General features: G+C 48.6%; 1 protein-coding gene and 1 non-coding gene across 11 annotated transcripts in view; one reads left to right on the forward strand and one right to left on the reverse strand.

The window, feature by feature from the left end:
- The first annotated feature begins 9,463 nt into the window (after positions 1-9,463).
- trnat-cgu (transfer RNA threonine (anticodon CGU)) lies at positions 9,464-9,537 on the forward strand. The gene has a single exon. It is a non-coding gene; the product is annotated as a tRNA-Thr (tRNA).
- Positions 9,538-15,662: 6,125 nt separating this feature from the next.
- Positions 15,663-24,701, reverse strand: part of epb41b (erythrocyte membrane protein band 4.1b) — a 46,144-nt gene continuing 37,105 nt past the window's right edge. For 9 of the 10 annotated variants that reach the window (XM_049025054.1, XM_049025055.1, XM_049025052.1 and 6 more), the window contains 6 exons: positions 20,720-21,103; positions 19,749-19,877; positions 19,565-19,660; positions 18,920-19,000; positions 18,295-18,416; positions 15,663-18,143 (listed from right to left, as the gene is read on the reverse strand). In XM_049025054.1, coding sequence (XP_048881011.1) covers positions 18,318-18,416; positions 18,920-19,000; positions 19,565-19,660; positions 19,749-19,877; positions 20,720-21,103 — 789 coding nt within the window. In that variant the 3' untranslated portion in view covers positions 15,663-18,143; positions 18,295-18,317. The remainder of the gene's footprint in view (positions 18,144-18,294; positions 18,417-18,919; positions 19,001-19,564; positions 19,661-19,748; positions 19,878-20,719; positions 21,104-24,701) is intronic. The other variant, XM_049025057.1, reaches the window with a different exon arrangement.

A 24,701-nucleotide genomic window follows, 5' to 3' on the forward strand; every position in this document is an offset into this window, starting at 1 on the left:
CCAGGACTTGCCACACCAATGCCAAGGAAACTTGCATCAGATTATGCAGGACTTGTGTTGGCCTACCAGAGTACAGGGCGGTTCTGTTTTGGATGCACATGCTGTGTGGACTGGCTCCTGCACAACAGGGAGCAAACACTGTACCCCGCAATTATGCCCCTACTGGATGGCTCTCTGCTGCCTTCACTAACCACGGGTAAAGGTCATTGGCACAGTCGGTGCATGAGACGGAATTAACTCCTCACCTGCTGGGGTGCCTCCGGAGCCTGTGAGAGATGGGGCATACGCTACCTTTAACCAGGTACCTGTCTGTCCATCCTCAGTGAAACTGACACACGGCACAAATTGAACGATGCTTTATTTGCCAAGTGCACAAGTACAGTGGGATGCTTCTTTTCACATATCCCATGTTACGTACCGTAAGGTTCAGGGGACGGGTTGCCCTGCAGATCACACTCTCCTTAGAGAGTAGCTCATAGGAGCAAAGATTTGGGCACAATGACAAGGGCAGCCGTTTACCTGACGTCCCCGGAGTGTTTCAGGGGGTTTAAGAGCCTCACTCAAAGGCCCAACGGACATTTAACTATGCTGCTGAGGAAGGGATCAGAACCAGCGACCTTCCTATTACAGGAACAGAGGTCTAGCCCACTGAGCCACATACCACCCACTGCTGTGCACTGAAATGCACGCGCTGTTAGGATTGATGTTATCACTTATCCCAGAATAGAGAGCAGCACAGGGCACAATGCAATGTAGCCTCCTGCCCCGGAGCCTCAGTAAAATCATGGTTCATGACTCAACTGGGAATGTTTGGGGTGGTAACAGTGTGACATTAGGGGAGAAGATCAGATCCCTACTGCCACTACGTCTGATTTATATAGGGGAGAGCTGTGGAGAGGGAGCGGAGACGAGAGGGAACATTCGAGGGGGACAGAGGTCAGGGAAGTGCCGGAAAGGTCAACGGAATCAGAAGCCCCATCTGGTCTAGAGTGTGAAGCCTCTGAACACAGAGGTGGGTTTGAGGGGGAGGGGGGGGGCCGCGCCGCAGGCCTGCGGAATGTGAAGTGTTGAGAAGAAGCAGAGAGGCTATGTCAAAGTCAAAATGCTAGGCAGCGGAGGGGGGAGGGGGCACTGAGTGAGGTCATGTGACCCCCTGCCAGTGACCCTGAGAGTGATGTGATCAGGCCCAGCAGCTGAGGGCAGAGCAGTGCCATGCAGTAACGCAGTCTGACTGCACCCCGCTGGCCCGTTAGCTGCCTCTGTCCATTCCAGCAGTTACCAGCACAGAGAGGATCGTACTCACAAGCCCAAAGTCTCTAATGACCATCCATTAAAATGCTTGAAAAACTAAACTTGTGTAAGTTTAAAGTGAAAGTTTTGCTCATATGATGTCATCACACATACATTGACGTGGAAAATATTACTTCTGTTTTCAAAAGACAAAAATACTGAACATCAAAATATTTTCATACTTATTACATAATCATTTTTATTAATTATTATGTCAAATACATATTACAGAATACAATTTTGTATTTTAAGTGCATATTTGAAAAGCAAATATCAGGAATACTGCCCATGCCTGACCTACATACACCTTGCACACATATCTTACACACGCATAACGCCCTCATTAAGAATAATGCAGATTATGTTTAATGGATAATGACACCTGGCATCCTGCCCTTGGTGTAGTCTGCATTGTACCCAGTGCATTCTGGGATAGCGCCCAGGCTCATGTGACTCTGGGTAAGTGGTTATGGAAGATGGATGAATAGATGGATCATTTCACCCCTGTCATAAAGCTCATTGAACTCATCAGCAGGACTTATGCTGTGCATCTTTCTCAGAGATGTGGATTATGTCAATAGATGGATAACGTTCGCTATAGGAAATGTAATAATATTAATAATATTAATAAGGTACTTTTATATAGCGCCTTTCTCACACTCAAGGATGCTTAAATGCTTCAATGTAGCAGAATCGCAGTCTTTTGTCGCTACTGGTCCGCATGAAAGCGACAGGAGAGCCTATTGTTGCTACCTGCTCCTCGGTGTACATTCATTCGCAGAATAGCAGGACACTAGCTGATCACATCTCTGTCATTAGAGACTGATGCAGGATCACAAAGCACACAGCTACTTCCTCATGGGCTCTCAGAAGAGGCTCCTCTCTGCCAGTCTTATGTGTGCAAATGTTTTGATGGGATTCATTTTCCACTGCAGCACTGTTGCCCCAAGCTGCCCATTTCCCCACAAGAGGGTAAAATGTGTGATAGGAAAGTTATACCTACCCGGCTGGTGAGGCTTTATCTTTCAAACCTGGTACAGCCAATATCTGCGGTGCAGGAGGCTGGGGTCTATAGAGCGGGGTGGGACCACAGGGACACTGATTGGCCCCCTCTCGTGTCACATGTCAATTCAAAACGCATCATTGGCTAATGATATGGTTGCCCCGCCCCACCACACACACACACCCCCCCCCCCCCACCCAACTGCCTTAACAAAAGTCCTAGAATTACCCCTGGCAGGGCACCTTCCGGAAACCAGTGTTAGCAAAACATTTCTGGAATGCTAGAGTGTGGAAATTGATCCCAGGTGCCCCCGTGGGGGCCACACTGCCTTTTGTGGGGACAGGAAGGAGAAGGAGGAAGTGAGGTCATATCAGGACATGCATGTGAGACAGAGGAGGGAGAATAAAACAGACGGACCTGTATGTTTATTTTCATATGTTCTTAAATACTGGTACCCAAACTCTACATGGGCATTGATAATGTTTAAATGTATGTAATTTATGTTATATAACGTCTTCACTCACACACCGGTTCATTGGTACCAATTATAACGTGGTTACACAACATGTCCAGAGGCCCGAATGAGACGAACGCAAACATGGTCACATGCTTCCCGTGATCGAGGAACGTGAGGAGGAGGAGAGACAGTGAAGGGTGTTTCCACACCAGCAACACCATATGGCCTCCATCTGACAGCGGGGCAGTGAGCAGGGACGCTGAGGAGGCCCCGGACTCATGGGGATGGGGTGCTGGAGGGGCCTGATGCTGCATGGGTGGGGGGGGGGGGCACCGCTGAACTCAGAGAAAAATGAAGGTCAAACATTAATGGGTGTGTGATTTAGTGGGTCATGTGTTTGCATCCGATAAAGCTCTTGGGGGAGTCAGTGGGTTGTACCTAGTGCACCTAGAACAGCTACAGGTCACCTTGGGAACCCCCTGTAAAGTGCTGCACCTCCAGAACCTTCTAGATCTAAGGAGAGCAAGACAGAATATTTGAAAAGAAGCATTCCGATGAACTCGAGTAAATGGCAAATAAAGCATTAATATCATAAAAAGGATAAATCGATGCTGCGTGCCTTATTTCAGTCTGCTGGTTTTCTGTGAATGACTCTTTGTTATTATAACTGCACTGTTCCGACACAGCTGTGGCCTGTTTAATTAGAAGCGTCGATGCGGATTCTGCCAGCACAAGCTCCGAGGCGTCGGGGATCCTGTGTCAAGTTCTGACGCAGGGATGTGGCTCCGTGCCCTTGAAGATGACGACCCATCAGAGGAAATCGCAGCGTCACACCGAAGCTGCAGTAGACGTGGCGGGAATCTCGGGATGCAAACCAGACGGCGCTACATCGCCTCCCTCCGCCACCGCAGCTAACGCTAACATCAGTGCTAGGGATCCGTCTGCCAGCGGCCAGTCAGTCAGCGAGCAGGACAGACTGTCCCCTCGTGCATGAAAACAAATTCGGGTTTGACGAGTGCTGGGAAGATTCCATAAAACAAGGGTTTTTTTTTTGGATGTACATGGAAACATAAATATTTCATACTGTTCTTATATTCATGAGACCCACTGCAGAAGCATGGCACAGCCACAGATAGGGTATCTGGTTTAGTCAATTAGCATTAGGCGGCATATGCTAATCCGTGACATGAGCTTAGCATCCAGAAAATCTCTATTCTTGCACTTTTCATAGATGTTTTGAAGGTCTTGTGCATGGTCACCAACAGTAACAATCCCTCTGGTGAATCTGGTGGAAGCACCCAGCGAAAGTCGCACCTCCTGTAGTGACTTTAATATACTATATGGCCAAAAGTATGTGTGACCCCATTTTTGAGTGCAGAGACCCCCTCACCTGTCTAACAGGTAAATGGAAACATCAATGTGACTAGCTGGCTAACTGACTGTGTGTGTGGCCAAGTGGGTTTGTTTCTAAGGCTTTAATCAGAAGGTTGCTGGTTCGCATCCCGTACTTGGCAGTGCCCAGCTGTTGGGCTTATAAGCAAGGCCCTTAATCCTCCGTTGTTATAGGACTGTTCTGATTCTGTCTTCAAATGTATGGTGCTTTGGGGAGGAGTGTTAAATAAATTAATTGTGCATGTGGCCTAACTCATTGAGGAGGGGGGGGTAACAGGCACTTATACTGCAGGGAAAAGACCAGAAGCTATTTTTATATGATTGTTCAAGGGTTCATTACCTGGTGCCTTTAGTTATCAGTCAGCTCCAAGAAAACGGCTTGGTGAGTGAGCAGATGAAAGGGCAGCGGACTCTGCTGGACCGCAGAGCAGACGAACACCGGGAGGCTTGCCACTCCCCCAGATACATCGGCATGTGTGAGGGCTGTGGTGGGATTTCTGGCTGACCGTTCTCAGGGGTTCTGGGGCCACGTCCGACCACTGTCCCGTTTCCCAGCCTCTACAGGCTGCCTTCACGGTGACTCAGGAAGGTCGTGTGTCCTCTCTGTCCCCAGCGGAGCAGTGTGAGCGGTCCGTGTCGGGCCGGCATCTGTGGTAATGTGCCTGGACAGGCCGAGGTGGCAGATGGCTCTGCAGCAGGCCGCGGCCCCTCCTGCCTCTTCCGTGAGCATCTTCTCCTCTCCTTTCTCATCCTGTACCGCAGAGGCGTAAACAGGGGCGGGACAACGAGGGCACTGGCCGAAGCTAAAAGCCTATTGGCTCGCTCCCTTGTCACTCACCGATTAACGACATATCATTGGATGATAACAATTTTGGCTCCCGGTATAAAATATGGCACACCATAAGAAAAATCATAGAATCGCCCCTGCCAGATCACATGGTGTACTCTCATAGATTAAATATCCCCCAGCAGCCTCTACATGCCTACACTTCCCTCTGTTCTCTCTTCGAGTCCACATTACATTCACTACCTTCTATATACAGCAGGCTGCCTGTAGCTTTCCGTTATTTTTATCTTCTAGCAGTTACAGATGGTCAGTTTCCATTCTGCTCTGTCCCGGCTTTCCCCCTTGTTTCTCCAAGTTCATACAGACCTTTTAAAGTGCCGTCTCTAGCCTTTCCACTAGGAAGAAGCTCCTCCTTACCTTCCCTGTCAGCCTGCATTATCTGTCACGCTGCTGCCTCGCCTCGCCTCGCCAGCATCTCTGACGCAGTGCACTGCAGTCCGTCATTTCAGTGAACAGTCTCAGACCTCGTGACTTATGGCACTGCTGACCATCGCGTGTGGCGACTTCTCCATTCAGACGGACTTACGCTTGTCGTCTGGCGGGTCTTTCCTCAAAGGCCGATGGAGGTATCTCCTAGGTTTGGCTGCAGACATATCTGTGATGGGATCCATCCATTTCAGCTCCACTTCTGATGCTGCTGAGATGGAAACAGGAGATGGAATGACTCGTGTAGCACGTCGTGGAGGACATATACTCTCACATTAGTTTGGGCATGTTCCTATCATGTTCAGAGCCCAAGACCCCTTCCAGCATGAAGAGTCCCAGTTAGCTGAACAGGAAGGATGGGTTATATAAACTGGGCTTCTAAAGTTCATGATGCAAATCCCTGTAACAGCTGCTCACGACTCTATCTGCCTTTCCGTCAGCAGCTCAAGATTTACGCCCTTGATCTGAAACAGCAAAGACCGGCGTGGCTTTGGATCGACCCTTTCAGATTTCCCCCTATCTACCCCAGCGTCCCAGCTGTCTGGGATTAATGATCATCTGCATTTATCACTCGAAAGGTTTCAGCCACTCAGTGCTGCCTAGTAAATATTGTGTTTGGATGGATGTCGCTCGGTGGCCCAAGCTGGGAATCCTTCAGATGTGCTGTAGGTCGCCGATTCTTGAAGTCTGCAAAATCATTGTGGTCTTGGCTGGGTGATGCCGGTGCTCTGATACCATCTCTCAGCGCGACTCGTGGTTATAAATTTCTGTCCTGGAATCCAGATGTTGGAAGCAGTACACGCTGTCACAGAGATGCACCTTGCTCAGTCCCTTGTCCAGTGGGGGAGGGGGTGTCTTACTCGGGGGTGACGGAGCTCATTTCATTCTCCCCCCCAAATCAAATAGCATTTTCTATCACATGCCTTTTTCCTCAGTACATGCTAATCACTCCTTTAAATTTAATACCATCTATCAAATCTCCTAATTTATCCCATCAGCGTTGGTGTCACGTCTGTCATACCATAATATTTCAAAAATAACGGTGGATAGACTGTAACGAATGACAGGGTAACAATCAACCAGCTGTTTATTTTCATGCTGAAGATTTATATTGTAATTTTTCACCATTGAATATGTGTCTCTTTTAAATTACATAAGCTGAACACTCAAGCCAGGACTTTTTATCTCTGCTACGCACTTAACTCGTAACATGTCGCCACTATGGAAGCATAATAAACAGCCACATTTGTCGTCAGTAAACTGGGGTGTTTAGGGCATTGGGTACCATGGCAGATTCAAGGGGCCCAGCACTTGATGGAGGCCCTTTAATACATAAAATGATACATAAAATTTGGCTGGGGGCCCAGAATTTTTAGGTAATTTTTAGGTAAATAGAGCTCTTGCATTTCCTTATTAAAAGGCATTTCTCAATATATATGTTATTATATAAATATATATATATTCTTCAGTTTCGATACTGAAGAACAGAAGTCCAGCGGTATCAGGTGCACGCTGATTACAATACAGTGCTGCACCCACCACACAACAAACCACCTCAGAAATGAGAACCTGAGTGCAGTTTGTCCGTTTTTTCCCAGTGGCTGGAGCTCCAATCCTGCCCCCAACCCCCAAAGTTCCCTGTAAGTTGGAGGACCTCCTTATAGGGCTGGATGTAGATTAAGGTCATACTCTGGACAAAGCAATTGCAGGTTAAGGGCCTTTCTTAAGGGTCCAACAGAGCAGGATCACTCCAGGCATTCATGGTATTGGAACCAGCAACCTTCCAAACACAGATCCCCGGCCTCAGAGCCACCACATTGTCTATAAAAGTACGGAGGAAGGTAAAAATCCCCAGATGTCTCCGCTGATCAGTCCGGCAATGTGCAAGATGGAGTTCTCCACCCATCAGTCCAGGGATGTGCAAAACGAAGTTCTCCACCCATCAGTCCAGGGATGTGCAAAACGAAGTTCTCCACCCATCAGTCCAGGGATGTGCAATACGGAGTTCTCCACCCATCAGTCCAGGGATGTGCAAGATGGAGTTCTCTGCCCATCAGTCCAGGGACGTGTAAAACGGAGTTCTCTGCCCATCAGTCCAGGGATGTGCAAAACGGAGTTCTCCACCCATCAGTCCAGGGATGTGCAAGATGGATTTCTCTGCCCATCAGTCCAGGGACGTGTAAAACGGAGTTCTCTGCCCATCAGTCCAGGGACGTGCAAAACGGAGTTCTCCGCCCATCACCCAGGGATGTGCAAAACGGAGTTCTCCGCCCATCACCCAGGGATGTGCAAAACGGAGTTCTCCGCCCATCAGTCCAGGAATGTGCAAGACGGAGTTTTCCGCAGTGCTTGCAGCCACAGCAACGTGCTCACAGAAGTCTTTTCCATGCTAGCACATGTTTAATGGCTGTATAGCCGCAGTGACCTTGCCAGGACTTAACATTTTTCACATTGCTTTTGTCTGCATTTGTTTGCCAAAAGCTTTGAATGATAATGAACACTCTTATCTGCCTATAACTCGATTACTGAAAATTGAGGCTTGGAATTTAGCTTAACAAATGGACACTAAAATGCCATGCCAGGTTTTTTTCAACACTGTTAAACGATCCAGCTTTCTTTTCCAAGGGCTTATTTTGTTAACAGTAGACATATTACATAATTATTCAACTAGTTTTTCACTGCAGCGATGCCTGTAAGTTTGGCGTTCACCTCACCCTGGGCATGGTGTACATATGCTACACGCAGGCGAAACACAGTTCCATAAAAAAAACTTTCGCTCAGATGTGTTTCAGATGCATGACGAAAGCACTTAACTAGAAGCAGACTGGGTTCCAGCATGCAGAAGGACATATCGGTGGAACGAAGCCTTCCTTCTCACTTGCACTTCAGAGGAATTTATCGATGTTCTGTCACACATGCTCCTATACCGAAAATGCGAGAAAATCAAACCAGTTCCACCGTTTGTTCTTCCCAGGTGAGAACCAAAGTGGGGTTTGCGGTGAGATAATGGTGTATATCGAGAACATGACTGCGTTTCGTTTGAGCCGTACAGTCTCATTGGATGTGGAATGGGCATTTCCACAACAAAGACATGGACTCTCAGAAAAAAGGGTAGAAACTTGTACCCTCAAGGGTCTGCCAATTGTACCATTAGCTGTAGGCAATTGTACCTGTACAAAACATCCCAAAGGTACAAACGGCATTAATGAACAATCAATGGTGCAGAAATGTTACTCGGAGTCCATTTCTGACCCTTAAAAGGTACAATTACAAGGGTACAACCCCAGTGAAAAGCAAAGGTACAAGTTGTTACCCTTTTTTCTGAGAGTGTACTAACACCGATCGCAAAAGAAGAGGCGCCATTGTGTTGAGTTAGGGACACGATAAAGACCTTAAATATATGTGGACGAGTCGTGTGGATACTTTTGTAGATTGAAGTAGGAGACACCTTAGCTGGCTGCACTTATAATGACTGTTTACTGTGTATGTTCTGGTCTCTGCTGGATACAGCTATTCAGATAAGCAGCGACCTGAGAAGGACAAAGGAGATTTCCTGCAAGGCGGCATGGTGGACGGTGCTGCGGTCACACATCTCCATTCCCAGCCCGGCAGCGTGCATGTTGCACGTCCGCGTGATTTTTCCCTGGGTGCTCTGGTTCCAGACGAAGGCATATTCTTCCTGGGATAGTCTCCAGGCTCACCACAACTTTAAATTTATAAGTGTTATTAAAAATGGATGGATGAAATTCATTGGGAAACTGTTTGGGATTTTGTAACTGGGTACTGTGAAGAGGATGCCTGTGCTTTGCTTTGACGGCATTATTAGCCAGACTTCATCCCACCCTGGAACGACGTCTTTGGATGATAAGATATTATATTGCAGCCTAAAACTGCATCTCTTCCTAAAAACAGATGGACGGACGGAGCCCAATTTTAGCACATTTCAAGCATCCTTTGAAACACCATGCAGACCGAGTCAGCCCCATTAGCAGTGATTCCTGCTCTTTATAAATAACACAGCCGCAGAAAAGCCAGAACTATCAGTGGTGGCATTGTGGCTTAGTTGGTTAAAGCGCCTGTCTCGTAAACAGGAGAGCCTGGGTTCGAATCCCAGCGGTGCCTTGGGGAGCTGTTCTCCTGTTTTTGGGGTGGTATGTGGATTTGGTGGGATGGAACTCGGGATCCGCCCATCAGAAGGGCTCCGTTTCAAATCCTACGAGCAGCAGAGTGACATCATCACGGGCCCCTTGAGGACTGTAACTCCCATTTTTCCACCGATGCTGCTCTCTGAACTAGAAGTAGCTCTTACCTGTATGCTGTATGTGTCTCATGGTGAGGAAGATGGCATATGCGAAAACTAGCCAATTAATGAAGCGTCTCTATTCTATTCTATTCTCCTTGTTCTCACGTGACACATCTTCTCTCAGTTGGGCTGTACACATATTCAGCCTGGAACGTCCACTGAAGGTTTGAAGATCCGTTGCCAGTGATTCGGCCATGTTGCTTTAGATAAAGATATGATATGAACTTGATACGGATAAAGTCTGACTGTTAAAAGGGGTCTGGGCCAATTCGACTTATGAACACAGCTTTCTGTAGCTGCTTCGCACCTGTCAGTTTTGTGTTAGACTCCAGCCACCTTGCTGTACAGTTTGGTTGTCAGTGTTATGCTTTGTGCCTCTCAAACAGAGGCTCTATTCCTAAAGCAGCCTCCGTCTGAGTGGCTACTTCCCTTCTGCCACCCAGTCGTGATCATTGCCATGTTCCATAAGCATGAGCCTAATGGGTTAAAATCCTCTGCAAACTAAACGAAACCTGCGCTGTCCGGCACTGCGACGCTGCGAGTCAATGTCCTCCTTCGCCTGCTCCCATTCTTACTTATTGCTACTATAGAGGCTACAGCTGTTCTACTGAGAATTAACTGGACTTGCTTCTATGATTTATAACACAATGATCCAGCCGCATTGATTTCATCTCCGGTTCTCAGAGGAGCTCCACCTCCGTAGAGCTCGGGCTCTCCTCCTCTCTGGGTACCTCCTCCTCCTTCCAACTGCGACTCCTGTGTCTGATGAGCTTCATCTTGCGGATACCAGCTTACCGGTGAGCTTCTATGCATTATGTATTAGCTCTGATTATAGGGATTTTGCACATGTGCTGTAGACGTCTGAAGTGATGACGGCTACGAACAAAGGACTTTGCTGAATTTGCTGACAAAACTAAACAGCTGCGCTTGTGGAGGGTTGTATAGTATAGTGTAGTATAGCATAATATAAAAGAGTAGAGCAGGACATAGGCAGTGTGTGGCTCAGTGGACTAAGACTGTGATCAGAAGGTTGTTAGTTTGAGCCCAGTCTTAGTGCATCTGTGGGTCCTTGAGCAAGGCCTTTAACCCCCCCTTTAAGCTTTGGGTGGCTTCCCTTTGCAACCATTTTATTTTTACCTAGAAAGAGCAAGCGATGGGAGGTGTGAAGAGAATTTTCTCCAGGGATCACTAAAGTATCTGATATCACATTGTTTACTATTTTGTAATACTGTGCTTAGGATATGCCTTTGTGTGAAAGCAGCCAAAATGTGTGTCCTAACTTATATAAGACCCCCATGCACTGCTATGTCGTCGCTATGAAATAGGCTGATTTTTGATTTCCACTCCTGCAGGTTATATGGTGTAAAGGACACAGACAGACATCTCCTGATTGGCCGGGAAAAAATCACATGGTCCGATGAGTCACCCTTCACCCTGCCCGCAACAAGCGGACGAGTCAGTGCGTGGCGCTTGCCAGAAGAAGCTTACTGACTCCAGTGGTCCCGTCCCACGGTGCCGGGTTCTGGCGGGACCGCTATCGCGTGGGCCGTGTTTTCCTGGCACGGTTTGGGTCTCCTCAGAGGGCAAGGTGTTGCTAATAAATACTGAGTCCTTGTTAGTGATAGTGTGCATCCTGTCCCCATGAGAGTGGCACCATGCTGGGTGACAGCACACAGTGACGTCACTGAATGGCTGAGTGAGAGTGCTGGGAAACCACGACATCCTCCACGCTGCCACAGTGACCAGATCTCTGTGCAATTAATCTTACTGGAGAAAGTGGAGATTTAACACTATTCAATTCTGAACTGCAAAATGACTGCAAATGCAGATCTATACATGAGGAAATAATTGAGCCCTGCGATGGGTTTGACGCTCTACCCTGCGTCATTCCCTGCCTTATGCTCATAGCCTCTGGAATAGGCTCCCGACCTCCAGTGACCCTGAATAGGATAAGCAGTTACAGACGATGAATGGATGGATGTAAATAATGCTTCAGACAAATAGGCCTTTGAGCCAAAACACATGTATGCTTTTATCTTACTAAAAGAGTCAGGTTGCGTACATTCTTAGTGAAGAAGGGCCTGATTCTTAGGAAGCTCGTCCAACTATCAAATAGGTGATTATAGATCTTTCCATTGTCGGTTTTACTTTTCGTTTAATTTCGTTCAGTTTGCGAGGGGCGGGTTCTAGCCATTTGCTTGCCCCTGTTGTATTGCTTGACACTTGTTTTGTCTCTATGTTGAAGGTCTCGGACATAAAGACTGCATCCAAGTGAGAATCATACTCTATATCTTAACAGGCTTATTTGTTCACCTAATCATCCATCCATCCGTCCATTTTCCAAACCGCTTATCCTACTGGGTCGGAAAGTGTTTCTCAGTTAAGCTTCAGCCGAATGACAGCTGGGTGACCTGGGAGCCTCGCATGCAGGATCGCAGTTCTGCTTGCACGTCCAAACAGAGTGAAGACTGTTTTCTTTGACACTCCCTCAAACAGCTGTCTTTGATATGGTTCCTGCTGTTTTGTTAGACGTATATCCAACTAAATTTTCCGTTGCATCCATGTCACACTTTTTTAAATGATAATGTCTCTTAATATTACAAAATGCAGAAATTTCTGGAAACTGGCTGTTTGTGATATTTTTAAAGACATCCATGAATATAAATTTTGGATTATAAGGTACTTTTTCTGGGGTGGCACGGTGTCACAGTGGTTAGCACGATCACCTCTGAGATCTGGGATTGATTCGCTGCCCTACGTGTTTGGAGTCTGCATGTTCTCCCCATGTTCTTGTGTGGTTTTCCCTGGATGCTGGAATTTTCCCTCCTCACAGTCCAAAAACACACTGAGGTTAACTGGAGTTACCAAATTGCCTGTATGAGAATTCATGAGTGTGCCCTGCGATGGGTTGGCGCCCTATCCTTGGTTATTCCCTGCCTTGTGCCCTGCGATGGGTTGGCGCCCTATCCTTGGTTATTCCCTGCCTTGTGCCCTGCGATGGGTTGGCGCCCCATCCTGGGTTATTCCCTGCCTTGTGCCCTGCGATGGGTTGGCGCCCCATCCTGGGTTATTCCCTGCCTTGTGCCCTGCGATGGGTTGGCACCCCATCCTGGGTTGTTCCCTGCCTTGTGCCCTGCGATGGGTTGGCGCCCCATCCTGGGTTATTCCCTGCCTTGTGCCCTGCGATGGGTTGGCACCCCATCCTGGGTTGTTCCCTGCCTTGTGCCCTGCGATGGGTTGGCGCCCCATCCTTGGTTATTCCTGCCATGTGCCCTGCGATGGGTTGGCGCCCCATCCTGGGTTATTCCCTGCCATGTGCCCTGCGATGGGTTGGCGCCCCATCCTGGGTTATTCCCTGCCTTGTGCCCTGCGATGGGTTGGCGCCCTATCCTTGGTTATTCCCTGCCTTGTGCCCTGCGATGGGTTGGCGCCCTATCCTTGGTTATTCCCTGCCTTGTGCCCTGCGATGGGTTGGCGCCCCATCCTGGGTTATTCCCTGCCTTGTGCCCTGCGATGGGTTGGCGCCCCATCCTGGGTTATTCCCTGCCTTGTGCCCTGCGATGGGTTGGCACCCCATCCTGGGTTGTTCCCTGCCTTGTGCCCTGCGATGGGTTGGCGCCCCATCCTGGGTTATTCCCTGCCTTGTGCCCTGCGATGGGTTGGCACCCCATCCTGGGTTGTTCCCTGCCTTGTGCCCTGCGATGGGTTGGCGCCCCATCCTTGGTTATTCCTGCCATGTGCCCTGCGATGGGTTGGCGCCCCATCCTGGGTTATTCCCTGCCATGTGCCCTGCGATGGGTTGGCGCCCCATCCTGGGTTATTCCCTGCCTTGTGCCCTGCGATGGGTTGGCGCCCCATCCTGGGTTATTCCCTGCCTTGTGCCCTGCGATGGGTTGGCGCCCCATCCTGGGTTATTCCCTGCCTTGTGCCCTGCGATGGGTTGGCGCCCCATCCTGGGTTATTCCCTGCCTTGTGCCCTGTGATGGGTTGGTGCCCCATCCTGGGTTGTCCCCTTCCTTGTGCCCTCTGCTGGGTTGGTGCCCCATCCTGGGTTATTCCCTGCCTTGTGCCCTGTGATGGGTTGGTGCCCCATCCTGGGTTGTCCCCTTCCTTGTGCCCTCTGCTGGGTTGGCGCCCCATCCTGGGTTATTCCTGCCTTGTGCCCATAGGCTCCAGACCTCCCATGACCCTGAATAGGATAGGTGGTTGGATGGTACATTGTGATTAATAGCACTTTTTGGACATTTATTAAACTTTTATTTAATTTTTTTTTAAATAATTGATACTGTTATTGATCCCCATGGGGAAAAATTGACTTTTTATGACTCCCTCAACTTGCTTTTTACAGAGTAAGCTGCCCGCGAAAGGCAGCCAGGGAGCTGGGAGGGCTGTGCTCAAGGACCTGCAGACATGCTGAGGTTGGGTTTGAATCAGTGACCTTCAGATTACAGGCAAACGGGCTTAGCCCAAAGTACTCATTTTTTTTATTAGTGACTATGAAAGTTATGCTTTGTTAATTCACAAGTTCTTTTGAAATGTTTACTATAGAGATTTGTGAAGTTCAGTCCAACTCTTTGGTCGGACTGAGAAACCTGTGAAAAGGTTTTGCTGCCAAAGTCATAAAAAGTATCTGTGATGTTGTTAAACTCGTTTTAGGATCTTACGTGCCAATCAGCTGGCCGGCTTTACCTGGCTATGGGCGACACATTTCAGAAAGCTTTTTTGGCGAGGTTTTGTCATCTTGAATTTTGTGCCTTGGTGTGTATTTTCTGCAGAGAATTGTGACGGCAGAAGGCTGGTGCCCAAGGCCATGCAGGTTTAATACATAAATTCTAGCCAGATACAAACCTAAAGGCTTGATTTCGTTTTCGAGGAGAATAATTCCATAAACGATAAAAATTGCAGCTGTGTACCCCACCCCCCCAGCATTTTGGACTTCTGTCTAAAAATTGTTTTACTTTAAAATCAGAGGCAGGTCTGCAGCTGTGTAACCCTCTGCGCTTGTGATAAAGTACAGAGCAGACCAGCAGTCTAAACTAATCCAGATTATGACGAATCTCTTACACAAGTGCTTGCAACCACAGCTGTCACAGCGGACCACAGGTCGGCAGTTACCACGCCAAAGACTCTCCGGATTTGCTGTAATGCCCCGGGACCGAGGGGGTTGATAGAAAGCCTGAGCCTTCTGATGTCTCCTTCGACCCCCCGCTGGGTCGCCACTTTCAATCCACAACCGACTGGTACAATTTGCGGAGCGGTTGTATAATGTTCCCTGACCGTGTAGATTACAATTTAGCCTTTACAAGGCTCGCTGAATCCATCAGGGTAACCACACCCCCATACCATTCCCCAGTCTGGACAGCAGCCAAACTTGTGGAGCGAGGAGGTTGGGGTCAATCAACTATCTGCCAAAATTAATAGCTTTTAACTTAATAAATTTTGACTGCGCAGCACTGAATCCGCAGGAATATTTTGTCAGGAAATTGAAGATTATTCAGGGGCAAACGCTATCAAGCCCGAGGTAAAAGGATCTTGATCTCGGCCGCTGCCTTGCATGCTCTCCGCCAGTGTTTACATCATCAGCTTGTCGTCTTCTACTGGCGTAGGTGGTGATGGACAGACTCCTGTTGGTCACGGAGTAAACGAGTTTGCTTGGCGTTTGTTCCCACTGTGTTCCAATGCGTCCGCCGGGCTCTTGTGCGTCGTGACGCCTCAGTGCACCGCCAAGTTGCGGCCCCCCTCTCTCCCGCTGACAAATGCAGATGCGCCATTGGGCACCTGGGCCAGCGGCGCCCCCACACACTTGGAGGATACCATAGAGGACGTGCGTGCTGCTGTCCTCTCTGCCTTCTGATACCTCCATAGCGGAACTAGTTAAACAATAAAAGCAGGAACTAAAAAGCCTCTTTCCTCGCACACAGACACGTTCTTAGGACCTCGGCGATGACGTCTTAAACACGATTAAAACTTTATTTTCAGACTTGTAGTTTCTCGAATAACAATCAGGCAGAAAGCATTCTGTAAAATCTATTCTCATTTCTTCCTGCAGTTACAATAAACAATAAAAAAAAAGGATGACACTGCCCCCCCCCCCCCCCACACACACACACACACACACACACACACAGCACAGGCCATCACAATGTCTCCTCTTATTTAAGCCCACAGACAAATAAGCATCTACTCTATACAATAGTCAGGGGTGAAAATGGTATATAAACCAAATGGTATTTTTTCATTCTGGCAGTCAAAAAAAAATAAATATATGTAAAAAATGCGATATCCAGTATTCTTTAGCAAAAGAGCATAGAAAATAAATGGAATTATTGCGTTGCTTTGATCTGAAGCATTAAAAAAAAAAAAAACATCGTTAAAAACATTGCTGATTTTAACACAAAGCCAGGACACAATTTGAGACAATCATGCTGCTGGCCCCTGCTGTGTGTGGGGGGGGGGGGTGAAGACACACTTTACAAGGCATTTCAAATGAAAATCGACGCACAGGTTGGAGGATTTCTGACAGACATGTGAGCAGATCACCAGCCTGCGAAGACAGTGCTGCTACTGCAGTCACAACCCTGAGGACGCTTCTCCGGACAATAAATAATCATAATAAATATTTAAACACATCAACACCCGCAGGACGGTTGTGCTCTTGTTACCCGCGTGTAAAACACAGCGGACGTCACTGACAACAGCTCCAGGCGAGGTCACAGAGAATTACAATGTACCGATACCAGTGCACCACGCTCAGTCACAGCATACCAGACGACTGTTTGCTAGCTTGAAATACAGGTTGAATATTTGATTCAACCCCATGTTGTGCTGGGGGTTCAAACAGTGGATGGTGACACCGAACGTGATCCTTCTGATTCGCTTCCATGTTTTCTCAGTAAAACCTGCTGTAGACAAGAGCTTCTGATATGTTTCAATGTGGTTCCATATTGAATGCTGGAACATTCTCAAACTTGTTCAATACGTTTGTGAGTACAGAACGAACGCAAAGCTCTGGAGAACGCTAATCTAATCTCATTCTCTTGACATTTATAAACGTGGCTGGCCACAATATAAAACCTTTCGGATGGAAATTTGACTAGACGGCGATGACACTGATCTACTGCAGTCTTTGACGTTTTCACATGGCCTGGGAAAGTCAGTGATGATGAGGAAAGTTACTGGGCCATGATCTGCCGTTTCGAAAAGCTATCAAATTAGTATTACCTAATTCTGAAATTAGTCCACTGTGCCTAATCGCTTTGGTTCGAGGTTCCAGTGACTTGGCAAAACGAAATTCCAAAATCAAACTTTTTCTGCTGTGTCATGATCGTGCCAAACTTTTTTTTTGGGTTGAACGAGACTTCAAATCTCAGCCACTGGGGAACTTATCTGCTGGTCTCACTGGTCCACTAGGAAATCGATGTTCACGGGCCCGGTTGGGAGGCTGACCTGATGAGGTATTCCTACTGGTGTGTGATAAACCCACCATTGTGGGTAACAGAGACTTGTTCCGCCATCACTAGGTGCTCTGGTTGGGCAGAGCAATATGCGGACAAGAATAAACTCTTCTGGACTTCATATCTACCACGATTATTTCTGTCTTGGAAGTAAAGCTGAAGATGATATGATCCATCATCTTCAAAACGTGTCTCCTGGTTCACTTTCATTTTTGTTTTCCGCTGTTTACACAACACAGATAAGCTAAAAGCCACTATTAAAAAAACAATTTTTTAACTGAGTAAACACACAATCAAGCACCACGGAATGTGCTCCTTGCTTAAGAAGGATTTCTTGGCAGAGACACCCCCCAAGAGGAGAGACACTTGGCCAAAGTCTGACGTGTTATAAAATATTTTTTCTCTGCTACTTAAAAATTAGGCACCTGTCATCTTGAACGTTATTTAAAAGCCAGAATATCTAAAATGTTGTCTACGCAGCACAAAGATGGAGCCAATATAGACATTTTCATAGAGTTATTTCGCTTGAACTCCCCTCTACTTACCCAAGGCCACTCAAATTAAGCTTAAAATAAACAGTGTGTTACAATCAGAGGTGAAAGATGCAGCAGAACCCTGGTTACAGTAAGCAGGTCACCGGAGCAGCGGAGGCAGGACACCCGGCTACAGCTTAACGGAGAAGCACCACCGCAAAACTACAGCAGGGCAAACATCCGCAGCACTGCCGAGAGACTTGTTTACAAACCAGAGAACAAAGCCAGTACAAAAAGGTCACTGGGGGGGGGTCACATCTGTTGCTAGAGACCCGGATCACAAGATGAGAGGAAACAAAAAAGGCGGCTGTGGACGATGAAGCCCAGGGCATAAGGCACAGGGGCTGGGGGGCTGACTGGGAGATCCGGCAGGCGGGGCTGGAAGCTGGAGGTCAGGCGGCCGTGCGGGGCGTAGGAAGCAAGCCTCTGGATGCCGCCCTGGAAGGAGAAAAGCTCCACTGAACAGAACAACCCAGAACTTCAGCACCACAAGCACGTGAGGGAATGTCTTCAGTACACGTCAACGGACCGGCAGGTTTCCAAGGTATAAACAGGACATGATACGGGCTGAAGGAAGAGCGGCGCGTACCCTTGCTGGCTCCGCGCTGCACCTTACTCGGGCCTGACCTCCGTCTGCTGGTGCACCACCACCTTGGTGACTGACATGTCTGGATGCTGTTCCTTGGCTTCCTTAATGACCTGCGCCAGAGCCTAGAGGAGCAGAAACACAGTGATCTAAGTATGAAGTACGATAATACTTAACCTCTGCTCCGCTGAGAGCTGGAGGGCTCCCTCCCCTATCGCTCGACCATTCAAAACATTATTTGCTAATGATAAGGTTGCCCCCCTGTATAAATTATGGCCCCTTTTATGCTCCCCATCTACAATCAAAGAATCATCCCTAAGCCGAAGAGGCAGTTCGATTCATTTCAAGGCGCATTATTTACACAAGAATATTCTATGGGCAAAACAAAAAATGACTGGCTCGAAAAGATAACCAATCAGATTGTAGAGGCAGGACCAACCAATCAGTCTTGGCCCCATTTCCTCTAGTTGCTTGGACCCACCTCCTCTACAATCTGATTGGTTATGTCTCTGAACCAATAATTTTTCATTTTGCCCTCAGAACATTTTTGTGCAAGTACAATTCCCACGAGCACACAAGTATCCCAGCCTTCGGCAGTGATCTGAGGAATACACATATTATAACAAACCTGGTTATGGTCAATGTCAGAATCTCCAGTGATGACTATTCTCTTCTCAATGCGGGTCTCTGAGACGCCTCCTTTTACCGTCTGAGATGAGAGTGGTCAAAAAGGAGAAGGAAGAGAAAGACGACTCGGTAAGGGACTCATTTCACAGCACAGAGGGAGATCTCAGCACTTCATATTACAATTATTCTAGCCCACGAAGCAGGATAAAAAGCTCTATAAACGAACTCTGGGGCTCCTCTGACCTGTCTGGTCCATAATGTTCCCGACAGCACCCAGACGTAGTGACAGTATCTATTCAGCATGTGGATCCACTACTCATCCAGCAACCATGTTTATAAATTAGGTAATACAAGGTTAATATATACAGATTAATAATAGATTTACTGAGGCCGTGGGAAATGTTTGTGCATGCAGTGTTGGGGAAGTTACTCACAAAAGTAACTCGTTACAGACAGAGGTGGAAAGCTCAGGTCCAGAAAGTACAAATCCAAGGTTATGTTTCAACCAACCAGTTGAGTATAAAGAGTCATAGTTGCAGAGTAGTATGCTAAAATCTTCCAGTTTCCCTAATCTGCCTAAACCTCAGTACTCTGGGCAGCCAGCTGATCAGAGCGGGTGGTCTTAGCTGGTCGCTACCTCACTCACCTTCCTGATCTGCGTGGTCGTGGCGCTGCTGACCATCTCAGACGTGATGCCGGGGGCCCCGAGCAGCACGTCGGAGTCCCTGTCACGCTCTGCCAGCTGGGGGGAGGGGGGGCACATGGATGGTCGCTGTTAGGCCTGTGTAGCGGTCAGTCCACATTACACCCAGACGGTGGCAAACTCCTACCTGAGCCGACTCGTATGTGATGGTTTTGGTTTGTGTGTGGACGATGGGGACCTCCATGGTGGAGATATCGGTGTGGAGGGAGGTGGAGCCTTCCGAGATGGTGACAGTCTGGGTCTTTACCAGGGGAGGCTATGACAGGAATGAGGCAGACAGTATGGCGGTTCTAGACCCACATCATAACAGCATGCAGATAAAGTTATACTTATAACACATCGACCTCAACGGCAAGCAGTGAGAGCAGTTACATTTACACTATTCTTATTTAGCATTTGCTTTTATCCCAAGCTCAAGGGGCCAACCATGAAATCACTCTGCCAACCCTGGGATTTGAACCAGCAACCTTCTGATCATAGGCACAGCACCCAAAACTACCAAATCACCACCTTCCCAACTTATTGGCTCCCCAAATTTTGGCTCATATCAGAAGCTAATGCATTTGTCACTTTTCAATAAAATACCAGGTAAGCTCTTCTGCGGCGTGACACTGTACGCTTACTGACGCCTCCTGACTAGAGCAGAAAGACCCCGTTTGACCCCACCACCATGCAAAGCGGTTCCCTACTGGAGATGGACAGCGAGTGGTTCCCCACGATCTTCCCGTTAGGCCTCCCGGTCTGGATCGGACCAAGGGGCCAGAGAGCACCCAAGCTCAGCAGAAATGCGCTTCCAACACCACGGCGGAAAGCAAAGGTCCGACCGAGTCGCCGCTAGTCCGCAGAGCGGGTCGGAGGAGTTGGGAGAGACGGCGCCCCGGTGAAACCACCACCAAGTGCCCCGCGCAGCAGGCTGCCTCCCCTCGACCAGCAGGGGGCGCTCCCACCAGACGTCTGCAAACGTCTACAGCAACCCATCAGCATCGCTCTGGGGTGGGAGGGATACAGGCTAGCCTGCTGCGGGGTGCGGAGGAGAGCTGCGTGATTCCCCAGGCTGGTGTAGACGGGTGACAGGAGAGCCAGGAGTGGCGGGTGTACCTGAAAGCAGCGAATGAGGTACGGGCCCTCGCTCACAAAACAGGAGATGGGAGAGGCTCCCACAACAGCACACTGAGGATTGGGTTCAGCTTCTGGCGGGTGGTCCTGCTCCTCAGTGCCAGGGAGGAGACAGTCGCCAGGGCCTTGCGGCTCAGGTGATGGGGAGGGCACTGTTGCCTTTTCCACTTGGACGCACAAGCCGGGAGGATCCTCAGCGTTAGGCCACGCCTCCTCTTTCTCCTCCTCCTCCTCATGTTCTGAACCCACCCCACTCCCATCGTGATCTGACAGTTTGAGGACCGCACCCCCTCGGATGCTGCCGAAGCTAGACTCTTCCCCCAATGTATCATCACAACATTCTCCTACGCGGGGACTGCAAGCGCTCTACAGAGGTGAGAAGAAAAAGAGGCAGAACATCCACACAGAGAGGAGGTGAATATTGATGGAGCTGCAGAAATCCAGAGAACACAAAAAAAACAAAAATAAAAAAAACACACAGAGCCGTACCGGACGTCTGCTCGCATGCCAGTGTCAAAGTCCAGGGAAAGTAAACACCATAAATAAAATCCATCCATCCGTCCATTTTCCAAACCACTTATCCTACTGGGTCGCGGGGGGTCCGGAGCCTATCCCGGAAGCAATGGGCACGAGGCAGGGAACACCCCAGGATGGGGGGCCAGCCCATCGCAGGGCACACTCACACACCAGTCACTCACACATGCACACCTATGGGCAATTTTGCAACTCCAATTAGCCTCAGCACGTTTTTGGACTGTGGGGGGAAACCGGAGTACCCGGAGGAAGCCCCACGACAACATGGGGAGAACATGCAAACTCCACACACGTGTGACCCAGGCGGAGACTCGAACCCGGGTCCCAGAGGTGTGAGACAACAGTGCTAACCACTGCACCACCATGCCGCCCCCATAAATAAAATCACTACCCAAAATCGCTGAATATCTGAACAAAACTACTAGAACATCCAGCTAGATTAGCAATTGTTTTTTCAGGACTCCAGGCTCTCCAGGGGTCCAAGCTACTCCAGCTAAAAGACTGGAAGCTCCCTCAAACCGAAACTAAGCTCCAAAGATATCAGAATCCACCTCCAGCATTCATCAGTTTCATCTTCCAGATCATTCATCCATTTGATAGATTAGAAATGAGAACTTAACGTGCTTCTCCTCTGAAGCATTTATTCTAAATTTGGAAAAGGTGGCCCCCAGACGTCAGGACCCCTCAGCGACTGGCAGTTCAGGACGCTGCTCATTGGCTACCATAAAATTCTGGATCAGAACCGAGTTTAGACACTTCCTGCCAAAAATACAAATCTAGTTTCTCCTAACTGCCCTTTCTGCTTGAGCTTCTGCGTTTGACAAAGCTCAACACCACTTTTTCTTTCCCCAAAAAACTGCACTCTTACCCTCATTACCGTTTTCCTACGGGGAAGCACAGATTTACAGAGATACAGTACAAGGCCCTTTCCGAAATCCCCACCTGCAGATTGCAAGGGAGGAAAATCTGCTAGAATGATACAAATCAGCATCCTGCTCGACACGCAACATCCCCACATTATGACATATTCACAGCAACATTTAAAAAACCAAATGTCAGATACTGCCAGAGTCCAATACCCCCCCCCACACACATTCTCTAAAGGGAGGAACCCCAGACCCCAGCCTGAGTGCAGCAGCAGTTCAAAAAGGAACGATGACCAGATTTGCGCAATAAATCAGCGGTCAACCTTCAGAACCTCTAGGACCACCACTCTCATTCCTCTGATCATCACGCTTCAGCATTTCCTCAAAGCAAAGCTGTCAGGTTCCCACATCACATGGACTTTTGGGTTTTACTGCTAAGTGGCCCCATTTGTCTCTACAGACACATTGCGGTCTTTGTATCACCGAAGGGGGAGATGATCAAAGAACTACATCATGGGTGACCATGTGGAATGAGATGCAAAATCACAGAATTTTATTTGCCGAATAAAGTATAGAAGAAAAAACACAAAACATTAAACCCAAAATGAGGACAAAGTGCCGTTTAACCGTGGACAGGTCAGGATTCATGGTCCTGTGCTTGATTGGCTGACTGAGTGTCACATGCATGGTGTGTCCAATGAACACACAGGGAAGTCTACAGCCTCCCAGGCCACTTGTTCACCAACTAGCAGGTCAGGAATGTTCCAGGTGAAAGCGAGGGGTCTTTACCTATGTGACAATTACCTTTAACCCAAACCTTAACCCTATATTGTGCAAATGCTCCAGTCAAATACCCCTCTGCTCTGACATGAGCCAGGCTTGGGTTTTTGAAAACTTCCCATATGAAAACTTTCCATATGGTTCAAACCAAGTGCGGATTTCAGTACTTGCTGTCCAGGTTGGAGAACATGCTTTCACTATGCTGTAATGAGGCAGAGGTGAGCACCATCTTCCCGTCTTCACTTCTGAGTCACATACCAGAATCTGCAATGAAACCCAAGCAGAATCCACAGTCCCCACCACATTACCATGGCAATCCTTCGGAGTTCATAATTACACGTGCAAAATGAAAAAAAGTACATCCATGGTTTCATGCAAGAAAGAGAAGCATCATGATCTACGGCACCAGCCCTCCTCCTGCCGCAAACATTTCCCTCCCAACATGAGAAGCTACGGGGCAGAAAAAGTGGAAGGCAGACCCTGGGGACAAAGGAAAGGGAGCTGGGGGTCGTAAACGATCACGTTGGCTCGGCGTCAGTTCAGGTAAGTCCATTTCGCAACCGCGTGCTGCACAAACACTCTATGGTGAAAATTTCTTGTGTTCAAATACTGCGAGTTCTCTTTTTGCTCCGTATCCATCCAGCGCAGTTGTAGCTGGATTCTGACAGTTCATAAAAATAGGGCCCCCCCCCCCGTTCGCTGGTAGGGCAGGATCCTATATGCTGCTTGGTTTGGGTTAAAAAAAAAAAAAAAAAAAAAAAGACGATTGGAAAAGGCGAAAGGTACAGAAACAGACGGAACGCGGAGAGACTCCTGCCCCCCGTGGAAACGGCGTCTGCATGAAGCCCCCCTCCCCCCTTCTCCCAGCTGGACGTGGACAGGAATGCTGGGTAAGTGGCAGGGGGCAGACAGGAAGTGGCACCGGCAGAGCTGTGCATCCACAGGCACGTCGGCCGCAGACCCGGCCTGGGAGCAGGCGTCTCTGGAGGGCCTGTCCAATCTTCCTCCCGCACTGGCACCCCCCAGGAGCCCCCCTGACCGGGGGTGTCGTGAGAGAGGACCAAAGAGATGAGGTGAGGGTGAAACGGCAGATGCGGTCAGGGGGGGTAGGGGAGGGGAGAGGGAGACGGACGCCACTTCTTAACATCTGATACTTTTTGTTACGCTTCACGGTGTGGGGGCTGGCGGAGTGTCGGGACCCTCCCAGATTGAGGCGTTCTGGTTCAGCAGAAAAAAGGCACACATTTGGGAGGCTGATATTCCTCCCGGATTGGCTGTGCAGGTGAGGCCTGTGGCAGGCCTAACTCGTCTTCTACTTAAGCACCTGAGTGATCAGCCTGGGACAAGCTGCCACGGCAGTGAGTGCGAGTCGGCGCCTTGCCTTCACCTGACCGCCCCGTCTCTCACACTGTAAACATTATACTCTCACTGCAGGAGCGAGTATGGCTCAGAGACATAAAATAACATTTAGCTACACACAGAGCTGTGTGTAGAGCAGGGGGCTCGGCTGGACATACCCGTCGACGGGGGCAAACATCGGCTCTGCAGGTGTTCCCTGCCTTTACACGGCTGACGACCTCAGTCCTAAAACTGACCGTGGCCCTGCTAGCTAAGCTGAGCATTGGTGGGCTGCTAAACAGGACATATTCAGATATACTGTGATATTCTGCCGCACGACCGAATCGTGCAACATGTTACTTCACTACTTTTACTTTTACGTCACACATTTTCTTGGTGTGAACAAAACTCAAAAACTAAATTCATTGTTAAACTTATATGTCGTT

This window comes from Brienomyrus brachyistius, chromosome 9 (assembly GCF_023856365.1).
Source record: "Brienomyrus brachyistius isolate T26 chromosome 9, BBRACH_0.4, whole genome shotgun sequence".
NCBI lineage: Eukaryota > Metazoa > Chordata > Actinopteri > Osteoglossiformes > Mormyridae > Brienomyrus > Brienomyrus brachyistius.